A 14,784-nucleotide genomic window follows, 5' to 3' on the forward strand; every position below is an offset into this window, starting at 1 on the left:
GACCTATGAGATGGCTTCTTACCACCCATGGCACTTCTTTTCTCTAATACACTGTCCGGCCAGATTAATACCGGAAGGGCTTCGGGGTGGTATGTTATTGAAATCGCTGAGGGCAACTTGGAAATATCTGATTACAAAGCCAGGTGGGGCTTGCTGTGGGCAGGGGAGGGAGAATTGGGTGTGAGTTGTTAAAGAGGAAATGTATTGACTATAAGAATGTATGTTGTTTATCAATACCTTTGATTTACCTCATTGAGTTGTTTCAACTTGTTGGTATTGGTTTTTTCTCTTCGTCAATAAAAAAGATTTAAATTAAAAAAGGTGGTGAAAGAAAGGCAATATGAGTGGGGTAGAGAGGCAAGTGAAGAACAGAGAGACAGGGATGGAGCTGGGACTGATGAGGGGATGAGATGCAGTGCAGGGTAGGTGAGGGTTGAGAGGGAATGCACAGAGGATATTGAGCAGACTGGATGGACTGTTTAGGTCTTTATCTGCTGTCATCCACTATGTTACTATGAAACGGAGGACTAGGCAGAGAGACTAAGGGAGCAAGGGGAATGCTGGAGAGGGGATGAGAGGGAAATGGAAAAAAAACAGTAGGCAGATGAGAGGTAAAAAGGAGGAAGCTAAAAAGAGGGTGAGAGAAAGAGAGATTCAGGATAAAATCAAATAGATAAATATAAAGGCAGAAAAGTGGGAAAAAAACTAGATCAGTGGCAGACAGATGTAGAGAAGGAAAAGAAGAGAAAAAAATGGAAAAGCAAACCTGGAAACTGACACAAGGGGTCAAGGAAGGAGAGAGGTTTTGCACGAGAGGCAAAGAGGAAGGGTGGTGCTGCGTCGGGGGGGGGGGGGGGCAAGAAGGGAGAGAGGTATTGGGCAGGGAGGTCAGTTAAGGAATAGAGAGATCTGAGTTGGGTGAAGCGATGGGGCGTGGAGAAGGAACGAGGTGCTAGACTGGGGGGGGAGGGGGGGGAGGAGAGATCTTCCAGGTCCTGCAGTAAAGGAGGAGGAGGAGAGACAATACCACAGGGGAAAATGAGTGAAATGCTATACATATAGGGAAGAGGATAGGTGAGACAGGCTGCACATAAAGGGAAGGGAAGCGGGGAGACTGGCTGCACAGGAAGGGAAGAGAAAGGGAAAACAAAATAGATTTGAGACGGAGGCAGAGAAACTGATGAATGCTGAACATGAAAGATCAGTGCCAGACATAGGACAGAAGGTGAAAAAAGAAATTGCAAATGGAAAGGAGGCCCTGGAAACAGAGTCAAGAGCACAGACAGAGGAAAGCAGAACCAAAGATTGGGAACAAGATGACTGGAATAATTAAATCACCAGAGCACAAAGGTAGGAAAAATGATTTTATTTTCAGTTAGTGATTGTATTAGTGAATTATGCAGGTGTTGAGAATTTACATCTGTCGGCTTTATTTTGCACCGTACAGGAGGACATGCATTTCTTTCTATTTTTCTGGTGTTACATGACATGTAGAGTCCAGTATCTCTGCTTTCAGTTTTTGTCTGCATATTTTTTGCATTTCCCTATTTTGTATCAGGTGAGAAAATCCACTATTTCTGGGATAAGCAATATAAAATGTTTTGTACTTTTTTGGGATCTTCCCAGGTATTTGTGACCTGGATTGGGCACTGTCGGAAACAGGATGCTGGGCTTGATGGACCTTCGGTCTTTCCCAGTATGGGAATCATGTTTGCATCTGCAAATGAGATGAAGGATTCTGCTGGTATGTGGAGTATGGTTAGGAATCTGTAACAGTCCATCCTGCTCCAGTTTCCCAGTAGCAGTATATTGGTGCTCTAATGTATTATAGTAGCATAATTAAATGAAATAACTACTTCTGAAAGTTACAGGTATGGATGGGGATGGAGGAGTACTTGCAGGAATGGAATGGATCTTAGCAGGGACAGGCAGGTATGGATTAGATTCCAGTGGTGTTCCTTGACAATTTTTGCACCTTGTAAGTGTGCCGTAAGATGAAAAAGGTTGAAAATCATTGCACTTCGGACTAAATCTAAAATAGTTCCCCTTCTTGTCGGTTCTTGGACCAGTTGCTCCAAGAAGCAGTCATTTATAACATCTAACAATTTTACCTCCCTAGCACTCCTTGATGTGGCATTTATCTAGTCAATACTGGAGTAACTGAAATCACCCATTATAATATTGCCCTATTTGCAAGCTTTTAGTTTCTGTAAACATTTGCTCTTTTTTCTGTTCATTCTGTGTCCCTGCATACGGTAGTACAGCCCTACAGTATACTCTTTCCCTTCACACATGGAATTTCTATCCACAAGGATTCCATGCTATCTGTTTTATGTACAACTAGTGAAATGGGCGCTAGCAAGGTTGTCCTCAGAGTGTGTATGTTTTAGAGAGTGTGTGTGAGACTGACTGTGTGAGAGAGAGTGAATGTGCGAGTGTGTGTGTTTGACGAGTGAGATTGGGTGCGAGTGTGTTTGTGAGAATGAGAGTGTCTGCCATGGGCCCCCCTCCCTCCCTCCGAGTTCCAGGGTCGTCCCCTTCCTCCTTCCGAGTTCCAGGGTCGTCCCCCCTCCCTCCCTGCTTCCGAGTTTCAGGGTCGTCCCCCCTCCCTCCCTCCTTCCGAGTTTCAGGGTCGTCCCCCATCCTCAGAGTTCTAGAATCGCCCCCTCCCTCCTTCCGAGTTTCAGGGTCGTCCCCCATCCTCAGAGTTCTAGAATCGCCCCCTCCCTCCTTCCGAGTTTCAGGGTCGTCGCTCTCCCTCCCTCCGAGTTCCAGGGTCGCTCCCTTCCTCCCTCCAAGTTTCAGGGTCGCCCCCTCCCTCCTTCCGAGTTTCAGGGTCGTCCCCCTCCCTCCGAGTTCTAGAGTCGCCCCCTCCCTCCCTCCTTCCGAGTTTCAGGGTTGTCTCCCTTCCTCCTTCCGAGTTTCAGGGTCGTCGCTCTCCCTCCCTCCGAGTTCCAGGGTCGCCCCCTCCCTCCCCCCTCCGAGTTGCAGGGTCGCCCCCTCCCTCCCCCCTCCGAGTTGCAGGGTCGCCCCCTCCCTCCCCCCTCCGAGTTGCAGGGTCGCCCCTCCCTCCGAGTTTCTGGTTCCTCCTCCCTCCCTCCTTCCCTCCCAGTTCTAGGGTCATAGTCCCTCCCTTCCTTCCAGTTCCAGCCGCACTCGTTCCATATTTGAAAAATCATCTCTGATGAATGCAGCGTTAAAAGGCGTTCAGCCTCAGCCCTTCTCTCTGTGCTAGCTCTGGTCCCGCCCTCATTGCGGAAGGAGGTAATGAAGGCGGGACCAGAGCTAACAGACAGAGAAGGGCCGCGCCTGCACGCCTGGTGGCAGCAAGCTGGAGGGGGGGGGCATGGCGTTGCGGCGAGGGAGTCAGGGGCAGGGTCACATGCTGGACGCTCAGAAGATGGAGCCTTACAGCACAGCGCATGAATGTCTCAGCCACAGAGTCAGCTTCAGAACGTTGGAGGTGCGTTTTATTAGATAGGATATTTATTTTGTTTGACTCAATTTCCTCTTTAACATATACAACAACCCCCTCTCCAATTTGATCCACTATCATTGCAATATAATTTGTTCCTTGATAACAGTGTCCCATTGATTGTCCTCCTTCCACCAGATCTCCGAGACGCCTATTATATCTCTCTCTTCATTTAGTGAATATACTCCAACTCTCCCATTTTATTTTTTAGACTGCTAGCATTTGTATATAGACACTTTAAATTGTGTTAGCATAAACTGTGTTTTTTTCCTAGCATCTACAAGATGTTTTGAAGTTGGGGGATAATTTGTATCCTTTACTCTGTTCTCCCATTAAACACTCCTAGCCTTCTTTCACCATTATTGAAACCTCTCTAGTAGGATTCCTTTCGGACTGTCCCAGTATGGCAACACTTATGTTTTTATCAGGGCTTTTTTTGAGGGGGTACTGAGTACCGGCACCTTTTCCATGGTCTGCTAAAATTGACCCGTGGTCCCCAGATTTTAATGAAAGAGCTCAGGCTCTACACAACAATTCTGCCTTGTCATAGATTCTGACACTGGTTGTAGGGGGCCTGGCTATTGTGGGGTGTGTGCCTCGGTGATCACCCCACCCCTGAAGGGTGGCCCAGCATTTGAGTACCGGTACCTTTTTCATTAGGAAAAATGCATTGTTTTTTATGCTCCAGTCCTGGGTCTACGCCATTGAATACTGGGACCTGTAGCTCTGATATCCCCATTACATTCCCTAAGAAAAGGAAGACTACGAGTTCCTGCACGCTATGGGCTAAACACAGGACTGGATCCAGTTGGTAACCTTAGCAGCAACTGTGGCCAAGTAACAACGTTTAATTCCCTCTGGCTTTTCGCAGGTCTTAGTAATCTTTGACTCAAGTACCCCAGGCATCGCCTACTGCCAAACTACAGGTTACAACCAAGAAACATGTGCCCCGCCCCCCACGGCCCAGGCCTTACCTGTTCTCGATCTCTGCTAGGTCCGCAGTCTCCAACTTCACTTTGATGTCTGCCATTGGTGACCAGACTGCACACACACCGGAACATCAACCGATCACAACACACAGGCAACACCGTAGGGCCCCGCCCCGTCTTTGCTTGCGTCGCAGCCTCCCAGGGCAACTGTGCGAAGGGTCTTTTTTTCAGTTCTGGACGCTCTTTAGGATACTAAAGAGGTGCCTGATATATTAGTCCTTTATTTTTAGATTTAAACTTGTTCTTGATTTGGGATGAATTTTTTGAAAAATTTGGTTAGAACTATTAAAGGTTAAATGAAACTGCAACGTGATTTGCTGCTAAGCGATAGGGCGAAAGGGCCTAGAACAACGAACGAACACAGTCGCACCCGGTTACCAGGGTGCTGCGCATGCGCAAATGAGTCCAGTCGTGGTTGCTAGGGGGAGCGGGAAGCCGCCAATCAGCTGTCTCCTTCTTGGGAGAGGTCTGCAGTCAGAGAAGCGTCTTGGCAACTGTAGGCACTGAAGGGCTGGAACTAGCTGCAATATCTGGCGCCAGAAGTCGGTGTCTCGGGAGGTATAATAGATGGGGATCGCAGGGGGACATTATAAGTCCTTTGCTTCTACTCCGGATTTTACTCACTAATTGTTTTTGTAATTATTTCTATTATTTTATTTTTATCAATCCATAATTATGCTATGCCTCCCATGAACAGTTTTCTGCGGGTGCTCCTCTGTGTGTGGGATGACTTTCAGTGAATATCTGGGATTGATGGTGCACAAGACAATGTCTGTCTTGCGGTTTGGAAGCACAGAGAGGCAGTAGAAGCATTGCTGCAAATTAGCTGGTTCCGGTAAGGAGACTTCTTGGCCAACCTGGTTTTGTTTTAACGTTCCTAAGCAGTGCCGTATTTGTGGTTCCTAATTCTACCCACAGCAATCAACGCTGCAGGTGCCATAATAATAATACATCACAGTAGGATTGTCAACATTAGGAATGGCCTAAAAACTTAGCAGCACTGTACCAATAATACTTTATATGTTGGTGCTGAGTGACTCAGGAGGGATGTCTCCTTGTTAGGATATGCTCCTCCAACCCCCAGTGTTCCCTGTTGCATTTTTAGACTTAGCCTAGTCTTCAGATGGATGTTCTTATACATAAAAGCATAGCTCCAGTTATTGAATGACAATATATCATTACATAGAAACTTTCTCCTCCAGACATGATTTTCCTACAAGGCTTCAATAGTTTCTCCCTTATTAATATCCATTATAATTGAAAAATGTCATATTCTTGTCTGACGAAAACAGATCAAATTGATATTTCAAGTGCAGCTAATTTGTATTACCTCCACTTTGTGACAGACCTGCCAAGTCTTCCAAATTGAGCAAGAGGCTCTTACTTTGGAGGGTCGTCTCCAGTGCAAAATGAGGAAACTTCCATAGAACACAGAGATTCTGAATAGAGAATGACATGGGGACGGGGAACCGCAGTAACCGCGGGGATGGGGACGAGGACAGAGCTCGCGGGGACAGGACGGGGTGGGGATGGCGACAGATCCCACGGGGATGGGGACAGAGCCCACGGGGACAAGGGACAAACTTTGCCCCCTTGTCATTTTCTACTTTGAAGCCTGTTAATGAACTGGACTGTTATTTATGTTTAAATGATGCCTAGAAAGCTATTTTGATTTTTTGGAAAAACAAGCAAACATACTGGCCACAACTAGCAAAATTTGCATGGGAGATCCTGTACATCCTGCTATCAGCACATCTTCTAAGAAGACAACTTCTGTTCCAGGAAGGACTGTGGAAGACAGGAGAGCTAGATTGAATCCTGAGATTGTTGATGATTTCTTATTTATCCACAGATTTAAAAAACATAACAGTGCTTTATAGGGCATATAGAACTGGTTGTATTTTATACCCCTGGACATTTTAACAGTGTGAATTAGGATTCCTTGGTGTAGTAGAAATCACCTGTTGTTGGGGTTGTAAGGGTAGAAGGTGGTGGTGGGAAGGAGGGTTATTATAGCTGCTCATTGTTATTATTGTTCTCTGTTTGTAATTTATACACAACAGTTGCACAGCATATTGTTCCTTTTTGTATTTTAATAAAAAGATTTAAATATAAAATCATAAGTGATCGAGACTTCTGCAGATGAGGACAGAGCCCCCTGGGACCTGCGGAGACGGGGAGGGGACAGAGACAGAACCTGCGTGGATGGGGTGGGGACGGAGACAGTACCGACGGGGCGGGGGCAGAGACAAACTTTGTCCCCGTGTCATTCTCTAATTCTGAACTAGCCACTCACTTTTTTTTCTCTCCCTGGAGATGACCAAGAGCAACTTCAGTCTCACTGCCCACACCTTCTTCTGTAATAATAGCAGTCAGGAAGTACCTGCAGCAGTTCTGGGGCTATTCTAGTCACAGGGCTGGCAGAAAAGTGCTACAGAGGGGGTGTGGCATGTGCACTGTGGGGTGGGGCATAAGTTTGCCAACTGGATACAGATTCACCTGACCTGGTTGATCTGGTCCTGGGTTTGCCCCATTGTGCAGGGACTTGCAGTCTTGATTTTCTTAGGGAATGCAATAGGAAAATCAGAACTACAAATTCCTGCATGCAATGAGGTAAACCCAGGACTGGATCAACTCTGTTGGAATGGGGCATGAGGTGGGTTCAAAATATCCCACTTAAAAATTGGGCCCCTCTTGGCATTTCTGTTGTGACATGTATTGTTATGTTGTGAAAGCTTATGTGTTCAGGGGAACCTTGACCCATTTGCATGCTCTCCAAAGAGCTTGCTTTAGTATTGATTCCATTTTTCAGAGTTAGCTCTGAATACATCCTCAGCAAAAGTCCACCTTCAACAGTACATAGAACTGGGCAGCTCTTAGCTATAGGATTTGTTATGTTTGATTTGATTTGATACTGCTTTTTACTGTAAGCTTTTTTTTTGTAATGGTTTACAACAACAAAAAATAGCTGGCTGTTTCATGCTGTTTCTGGATGAAGAAAACAAAGTTACTTACTGGCAACAGCAGTTCTCCATAGACAGCAGGATAAGTTGGATATAAAGACCCATCCAAAGGCTTTGACTCCAAAGCTCTGCAATAGACTTAAGGGGTATATGGGGCAGTGGCTGCTTGGGAACAGTTCAGCACATAATGATTCTAAACCAGACAGTGGAAGCCACCTAAGAAGGGTGTCCTCAGAGGCTGTCTTCTAACCATCCACAGGGGCAATTGAAACCCAGCATTACAAACAAAATCTGCAAGGTCAAATTCAAATAATTAAAAAAAAATGGGGGAATCTAAGAGGAGCTCAGGGGAAATGTTTCCAAATGAAAACAAATGAAGGTATATTTATCTTCATCAGCAAAAAAACAAGGGCCCTGTTTACAAAGGCGTGCTAGTGTAGATGCCCATAATATTCCTATGGACATCTATATGGTCAGTGTGCGCTAAAAACGCCAGCACACCTTTGTAAATAGGGCCCCAAGAGAGTGAATACCATGGAGAAAAAGAGACTGAGGTGTCTGTGAGGCTTTTTCATGTGTGCACACCATCAAAGGACTGATTTATCATGTTGAATACTGAGAATTTCTATTCCAGGAAAGCAGCTTCACTTCTTCTTTTATTGATAACAAGACCAGTAACTCTTAAGACCACTATAGGAAATACATTCGGTACTGAAAATGGCTCTGTTAATATTGCTAGCTCTGTTGTGAAACAAACAGAGGCCTTTTTTCTGTTGTTGGTCTTAACATTTCTGATTGTGCAAATTTTTGTCTTCCAGAGCAAAAAAAAAAAAAAAAATGACAGCTGGCTCGATCTCAGTTCCTCAGGTTATACCCCTTCGGATTCCACTTCCAGGGAAAGCTAAACATGAAATAGATACAAACACACTTGTTGAAATAAAATCAGGTATGAGTAAACAAGCAAGCAGTGCTGATTTGTAAGCCATATTTTGTAAGAATGATGATTTATACAAATTATTATTTTTTTAGAGCAGTGCAAAATACAGTGAATCACTAGACAAGGATTGGAAATCATTTTTAAAGAAAAGTTAGGAATGTAAGTCTAAGTACTTTGAAAATACGCCTCCATGTGTCTTCTCTAATAGATGGATCTCACGGAGGGGCCCTTTTACTAAGCCGCGTAAGTGTGTATTTTTTTTTTTGTTACATTTGTACCCCGCGCTTTCCCACTCATGGCAGGCTCAATGCGGCAGGCAATGGAGGGTTAAGTGACTTGCCCAGAGTCACAAGGAGCTGCCTGTGCCTGAAGTGGGAGTTGAACTCAGTTCCCCAGGAACAAAGTCCACCACCCTAACCACTAGGCCACTCCTCCACACGCCCAGCGTGTGCCAAAATGGAGTTACTGCATGGCTACCACGTGGCTCGGTAATTTCATTTTTGGCACGTGTCCGATACGCGTGGCTGAAATAATTTTTATTTTCTGCCGTGCGTATCGGATGCGCAACAAGTGGAATTTGGTGCGCGTAGGTCATTACCGCCTGGTTACCACGTGAGATTTTACTGCTAGGTCAATGGCTGGTTGTAAGGTCTCCGATCCAAAATGGACGCGCGGCAATTTTTATTTTGATGCATGTTCATTTTCAGCAAAAATGTAAAAAAGGCCTTTTTTACAGGTGTGCTCAAAAATGATTCTGCGCACGCCCAAAACCCGCGCCTACACTACTACAGGCCATTTTTCAGCGCATCTTAGTAAAAGGACCCCTGAGGATGTTGTTGAAACAATAGCTGAAGCTTATAGCTTGGGATCTTAGGTCCTAGTACCTCTTGCTTTTCACCGCAGATTCCTTAAAGATGCTATGCCAGATCTGGATTTTGCTACTTTCGTGCAAAAGTGGACCCAAGACTTAAATTGTACCCTCACTGGAGATTGTTTGCAAACTTTTATACATCGTTTCCATAAAACTCTGTCTAATGTAGTTCACAAAAAGACCCTGTACAAATTTGTGCTGAGGCTCTATTACTCTCCTTGTCGTGCACATTGAGCAGGTTTGCTCTCTCAAGCCTAGGTGTGATCTGCAAGAAGCATAACCTCCATTATAGGCAGATTTCTCTCATGCATATTCATTAGGGTTATCCTGAAAACCTGACCTATTGGCAGCCCTTGAAGTCTGGGAATGAAGGCCAAGGCAATACTGTATAGTTCCTTGTATGTAAACATCTTGTGTTTTGGCTTTCAGATACTCCTGAGGTCAGTATCTATTATACTCTGGATGGCAGCAAACCAGACCCATTGAAGAGAGTTGGCTACAGAGAAAATAACACTTTCAAATATAAGAGACCATTCACATTGCCTGATGGGAAAATTACAGTCAGAGCATTAGCAGTTACAAGGTAAATACCCAGAGTGACTCTTGATGCTCTCAGGGTCTTGAGAAATACGTAGACTAAAAGATGACCAGGTTCTATAGCTGTAACTCTTGCTGGCAGGAAAGGTGGGCAAATATTACATAAAACTACAGAAGAGAAGAGGAACATTTTAGAAGTCTGTTGGCGTAGTAGTATGTATATAGATGTTTGGAAATGAGAACCCATTTTAAAAGTGCATGCCTCTGAATAGATGTGACTGCAGAACTGTTGTCTGAAGGGTTTTATATTTCTGGAGGATTGTTTGCTGCTGTTTGTGGATAGGGAACTTTTTCTTCTTTTCCCCCCTTTGGCATGTAGGGGAATTGATAATGAGTCAATTGATTTTTACTGGTGGTTACCATGGTATCATAGCTGCCATTTCTAGTAGGGACATTTTATGCCAATCCTGGTTTTCCACTTATACCCCATTCAGTGTGGTATTTGTAGACCCCAATTCTACCCACTGAAATCACTGCTGCCTGTCCCAGAATGTATTAGGATAGGGTTGTCAGAGAACCAGGACTGACCTAGAATGTCTCTACTGGAATTGGGTAAGTTGGCAACTGTGAGGCCTGTCCATGGTATTTTTCTTAGGGATGGGCAGTCGTTTTAAACAAATATCATTTGCCAGTAAGAGTGCTCACTATGCATACATAGTGCACATTTTTCTTAAAGAGTACATGCAATTTGCACATAATGCACACTCATTCCTATTAGTATATACATGAATGATGGCTCCCTCAGGCATACTGTTTGTGTATTTTATTTATTTATTTTTATTTATTAGGATTTCCCTATCATCTAGCCGATCAATCCATAGACTGGTGGGTTGTGTCCATCTACCAGCAGGTGGAGATAGAGAGCAATCTTTTGCCTCCCTATATGTGGTCATGTGCTGCCGGAAATTCCCCAGTATGTTCTCTATCTCAGCAGGTGTGTGGTCACACAGCAGCAGCTCTGGCTAGGTCTCCAAGCCTAATTGTTTAGGTTTTGTTGAGTACCTGGGGTTGAGGGCTGTTCGTGAGCAAGTGCAAACCTGGTGGTGCCAGGTCCCTCCTTTTCTCCCTCCTCCCGCTGGCTCCGTTAAAAAAAAAAAAATTTTTAAACGTTCAAAAAGGACGTCCATTTGCAGCTGCTCACTGGAACAAGTCGTCGCTGCTCGGAGCAAGAAGCAGGTAATTTTTACCTTTTACTAGCGGGCAGGGGGTTCCCCGAACGGTCTCCATGTGGCTATGGCCTCGGATGGCAAGGGTGCGAAAAGACGCTCCCCGGAACGCGTTCGCGTGCCTAGTGGGGAAGCGGGGGGCTCGAAGGTAGAGTCGCCCTTTTTGGGCACCCTTTCAGAGCCGGGAGAGTTCACTGGTTTTTCCTCCGGCGCGGCGGCCTTTCCCGCCTTAAGCACCCATCCTTCGCTGGCCGCCCTCCCGGTCGTGACCGGCCATGCGGCTCGGTCGGCTTCTTCTTGGGCCGCCCTCGAGATGGGAGACGATAACAGCTTGGTCGCCCTTGAATCGGGCGACAGTAAGAAGTCGGCAAAATTAAAACGCCCTTCTTCCCGCGCGGCTCCTTCTCGGAGTTTCGCGCCGGACGCCATTTTGGACGCGCAACACGCCTCTCCCCCGCTACTGGGAGCGCAGATGGAGGGCGCCTCTATGGCCGCGGCACAGGCTGCAGAAATGCACAGACTGGGGGGTTTCTCCCCTGAGTTCATTTTGCTGCTGCATCAGGCCTTTCTTATGCAGAACACTACCCCTGCTCACCTCTCTGATCGGGGTGATGAGGCCTCTATGCTTAAGCGCCCTCGGGTGGATCTTCCACCCTCGGGAGACTCGGTCTCCTCTGATGTGGATGACGGCAGTGTGTCTGAGTTCTCCCAGAGATCCTTAGCGGAATCTATGGAAGAGACTGATCCTCGCTCGGATGGAGCGGACGACCCCTCTGCAGTGCAGCTTTTTCGCTCAGAGGATTTGCCCAACCTGCTTGTGCAGGCCATGAGCATTTTGAAGATTGCCTTTCCGGAGGAAGGCTCTCTCTCAGCCTCTACTGGCTCCGCCATTATGCTGGGAACGAAGCGCCCGCTTAGAACCTTCCACGTTCATGAAGCCATACAGACCTAATTTCAGCGCAATGGGATGCCCCTGAGGCGAGCCTGAAAGTAGCCAGGGCTATGTCCCGTCTGTACCCCTTACCTGAGGGGGAACGGGAAGCCTTTGTCTGGCCCACGGTAGATTCGTTAATCACTGCCGTGACTAAGAAAACGGCGCTGCCGGTGGAAGGTGGCACTGCCTTGAAGGACGCCCAGGACAGGAGAATGGAGGCGGCCTTAAAGTCGTCCTTTGAGGTGGCCGCTCTGAGTTTGCAAGCCTCGGTTTGCGGCTCCTACGTGGCTAGGGCGTGTCTGACTGTTTTACAGCGGGCTTCCCCCTCGGACCCTTCCTGGAGGGCGGAATGGCCGACCCTGGAGTCAGGTTTGGCCTACTTGGCAGACTTGCTGTATGATGTTTTGAGAGCCTCGGCCAAGGGTATGGCTCAGTCTCTGCGCGGCGGTGGCTCTGGCTTAAGCACTGGTCTGCTGACCATGCCTCTAAATCTCGCCTAGCCAAGCTGCCTTTTAAAGGCAAGCTGCTCTTTGGGGATGAGCTGGACAAGATCGTGACGGAGCTCGGCACGTCCAAGGGCAAGAGATTGCCGGAGGTCAGGACTCGGGCCGGCAGTGCCCGTCCTAGTTCCTCTAAAGGCCGATTCCAGGAAGCCCGTCGGTATCACCAGGCCAAGTCGGCCTCCTCTGCCTCCGCTTCCTTCAAACGGAACTTCTCCCCCAAGCAGAATTCCTTTTGTAGGGACCGCTGTCCAGGAGGTTCGTCCTCGGCCCACACCCAGGGTCGCGTACCCAATGACGGGGACCTGGTCCATGGCCCAGTGCAGATAGGAGGAAGGTTGTCCTCGTTTCTGGGTGAGTGGACCAGGGTAACTTCAGACTCTTGGGTTCTGGAAGTCATCAGAGACGGCTACAAGCTAGAGTTCTGCCGACCCCTAAGAGACGGGTTTGTAAACTCTCCTTGCAAGTCTCAGGTCAAAGCAGCTGCCGTGCAGCAGACTTTGAACAACCTGATCCGCCTGGGTGCGGTGGTCCCGGTGCCAGTAGATCAGCTTCACAAGGGGCGCTACTCCATTTACTTTGTGGTGCCAAAGAAAGAAGGCTCTGCTTGGCCTATTCTCAACCTCAAGGGAGTCAATCGGGCCTTGAAAGTTTGGCACTTCCAGATGGAGACCCTCCGCTCTGTAATAGCTACGGTGAAAAAGGGAGAATTCCTGGCCTCCCTGGACATCAAGGAAGCTTACCTACATATTCCCATCTGGCCGCCTCATCAGCGCTTTCTGCGCTTTGTAGTGCTGGGCCGACACTTCCAGTTCAGAGCCCTCCCGTTCGGGATGGCTACGGCTCCGCGGACCTTCTCCAAAGTAATGGTGGTCATCGCGGCCTACCTCCGCAAGGAGGGAGTGCAAGTCCATCCCTATCTGGACGACTGGCTGATCCGAGCCCCTTCCTATGCGGAGTGCGGGAGAGCTACAGACAGAGTCATTGCTCTTCTGAGCTCCCTGGGATGGATCATCAACTGGGAGAAAAGCCAGCTGCGCCTGACTCAGTCCCTGGAGTATCTGGGAGTTCGATTCGACACCCAAGTGGGCAAAGTGTTCCTGCTGGACAACCGGAGCGTCAAGCTTCGGACCCAGGTGGACCAGTTCCTAGCCTCCTCTACTCTTTGGGCTTGGGACTATGTGCAGCTATTGGGCTCCATGACGGCCACGATGGAGGTAGTGCCCTGGGCCAGGGCTCATATGAGACCACTACAGCACTCTCTTCTGCGGCGGTGGACTCCAGTCTCGGGGGATTACGCCGTACGCCTTCCTTTGGATCCAGCGGTGCGAAAGGCGCTGAGCTGGTGGCTGAGGCCAGGCAAGCTGTCCGCAGGAATGCCTCTTTTGACCCCGGAGTGGGTTGTCGTCACGACGGACGCCTGCTTGACGGGCTGGGGAGCCCACTGCCTGGGACGGACAGCGCAGGGGCTCTGGTCTCCTGCAGAGACGAAATGGTCCATCAACCTCCTGGAACTCCGAGCCATTCGGTTGGCGCTTCTAGAGTTTCTCCTGGCACTGGTGCTGAGGCCTGTACGGGTCCTGTCGGACAATGCCACGGCTGTGGTCTATGTCAATCACCAGGGAGGTACCAGGAGCGCCCCTCTAGCCAAGGAGGCCATGAAGCTATGCATGTGGGCGGAAGCGAATCTGGAGCAGCTGTTGGCGGCCCACATTGCGGGAGTCATGAATGTCAAGGCGGACTTTCTCAGTCGCCATACCTTGGATCCCGGAGAGTGGCAACTGTCTGCTCGGGCGTTCTTGGACATCACGAAATGCTGGGGCCGGCCGAGCCTGGATCCGATGGCGTCCTCGGCCAATTGCCAAGTGCCGTGTTTTTTCAGCAGAGGACGGGACCCTCGATCTCTGGGAGTCGATGCTCTTCTCCAGCAGTGGCTGGCACAGGAGCTTCTCTACGTGTTCCCGCCCTGGCCCATGATGGGCAGGATGCTAGGCCGGGTGGCAAAGCATCCGGGCCGGGTGATCCTGGTGGGTCCGGATTGGCCCAGACGTCCCTAGTATGCGGATTTAGTCAAACTCTCGGTGGGCGGCCCTCTGCGGCTGCCAGCGGAGCGGGGCCTCTTACATCAGGGTCCCGTGGTGATGGAGGATCCCTCTCCCTTTGGTCTTATGGCCTGGCTCTTGAGCGGAAGCAGCTGAGGAAGAAGGGCTTCTCAGACAAGGTCATTGCCACTATGCTGAGAGCGAGGAAGCGCTCTACTTCTACCACTTACGCCAGGGTTTGGTGTACCTTTGCGTCGTGGTGCGAGGCAGGCTCTGTATCGGCCTTCACTACTCCAATTTCTTCAGTGTT

General features: G+C 48.4%; 2 protein-coding genes across 6 annotated transcripts in view; one reads left to right on the top strand and one right to left on the bottom strand.

The window, feature by feature from the left end:
- Positions 1 to 4,837, bottom strand: part of POLR3F (RNA polymerase III subunit F) — a 49,287-nt gene extending 44,450 nt beyond the window's left edge. For all 3 annotated transcript variants that reach the window (XM_030196239.1, XM_030196240.1, XM_030196238.1), the window contains exon 1: positions 4,450 to 4,837. In XM_030196239.1, coding sequence (XP_030052099.1) covers positions 4,450 to 4,505 — 56 coding nt within the window. In that variant the 5' untranslated portion in view covers positions 4,506 to 4,837. The remainder of the gene's footprint in view (positions 1 to 4,449) is intronic.
- A 143-nt stretch (positions 4,838 to 4,980) lies between these two features.
- Positions 4,981 to 14,784, top strand: part of DZANK1 (double zinc ribbon and ankyrin repeat domains 1) — a 179,695-nt gene continuing 169,891 nt past the window's right edge. For 2 of the 3 annotated variants that reach the window (XM_030196241.1, XM_030196243.1), the window contains exons 1-3: positions 4,981 to 5,299; positions 8,246 to 8,373; positions 9,665 to 9,818. In XM_030196241.1, coding sequence (XP_030052101.1) covers positions 8,265 to 8,373; positions 9,665 to 9,818 — 263 coding nt within the window. In that variant the 5' untranslated portion in view covers positions 4,981 to 5,299; positions 8,246 to 8,264. Of the gene's footprint in view, positions 5,300 to 8,190; positions 8,374 to 9,664; positions 9,819 to 14,784 lie in introns of those variants that run through there. The other variant, XM_030196242.1, reaches the window with a different exon arrangement.

This window comes from Microcaecilia unicolor, chromosome 3 (assembly GCF_901765095.1).
Source record: "Microcaecilia unicolor chromosome 3, aMicUni1.1, whole genome shotgun sequence".
Classification (NCBI taxonomy): domain Eukaryota; kingdom Metazoa; phylum Chordata; class Amphibia; order Gymnophiona; family Siphonopidae; genus Microcaecilia; species Microcaecilia unicolor.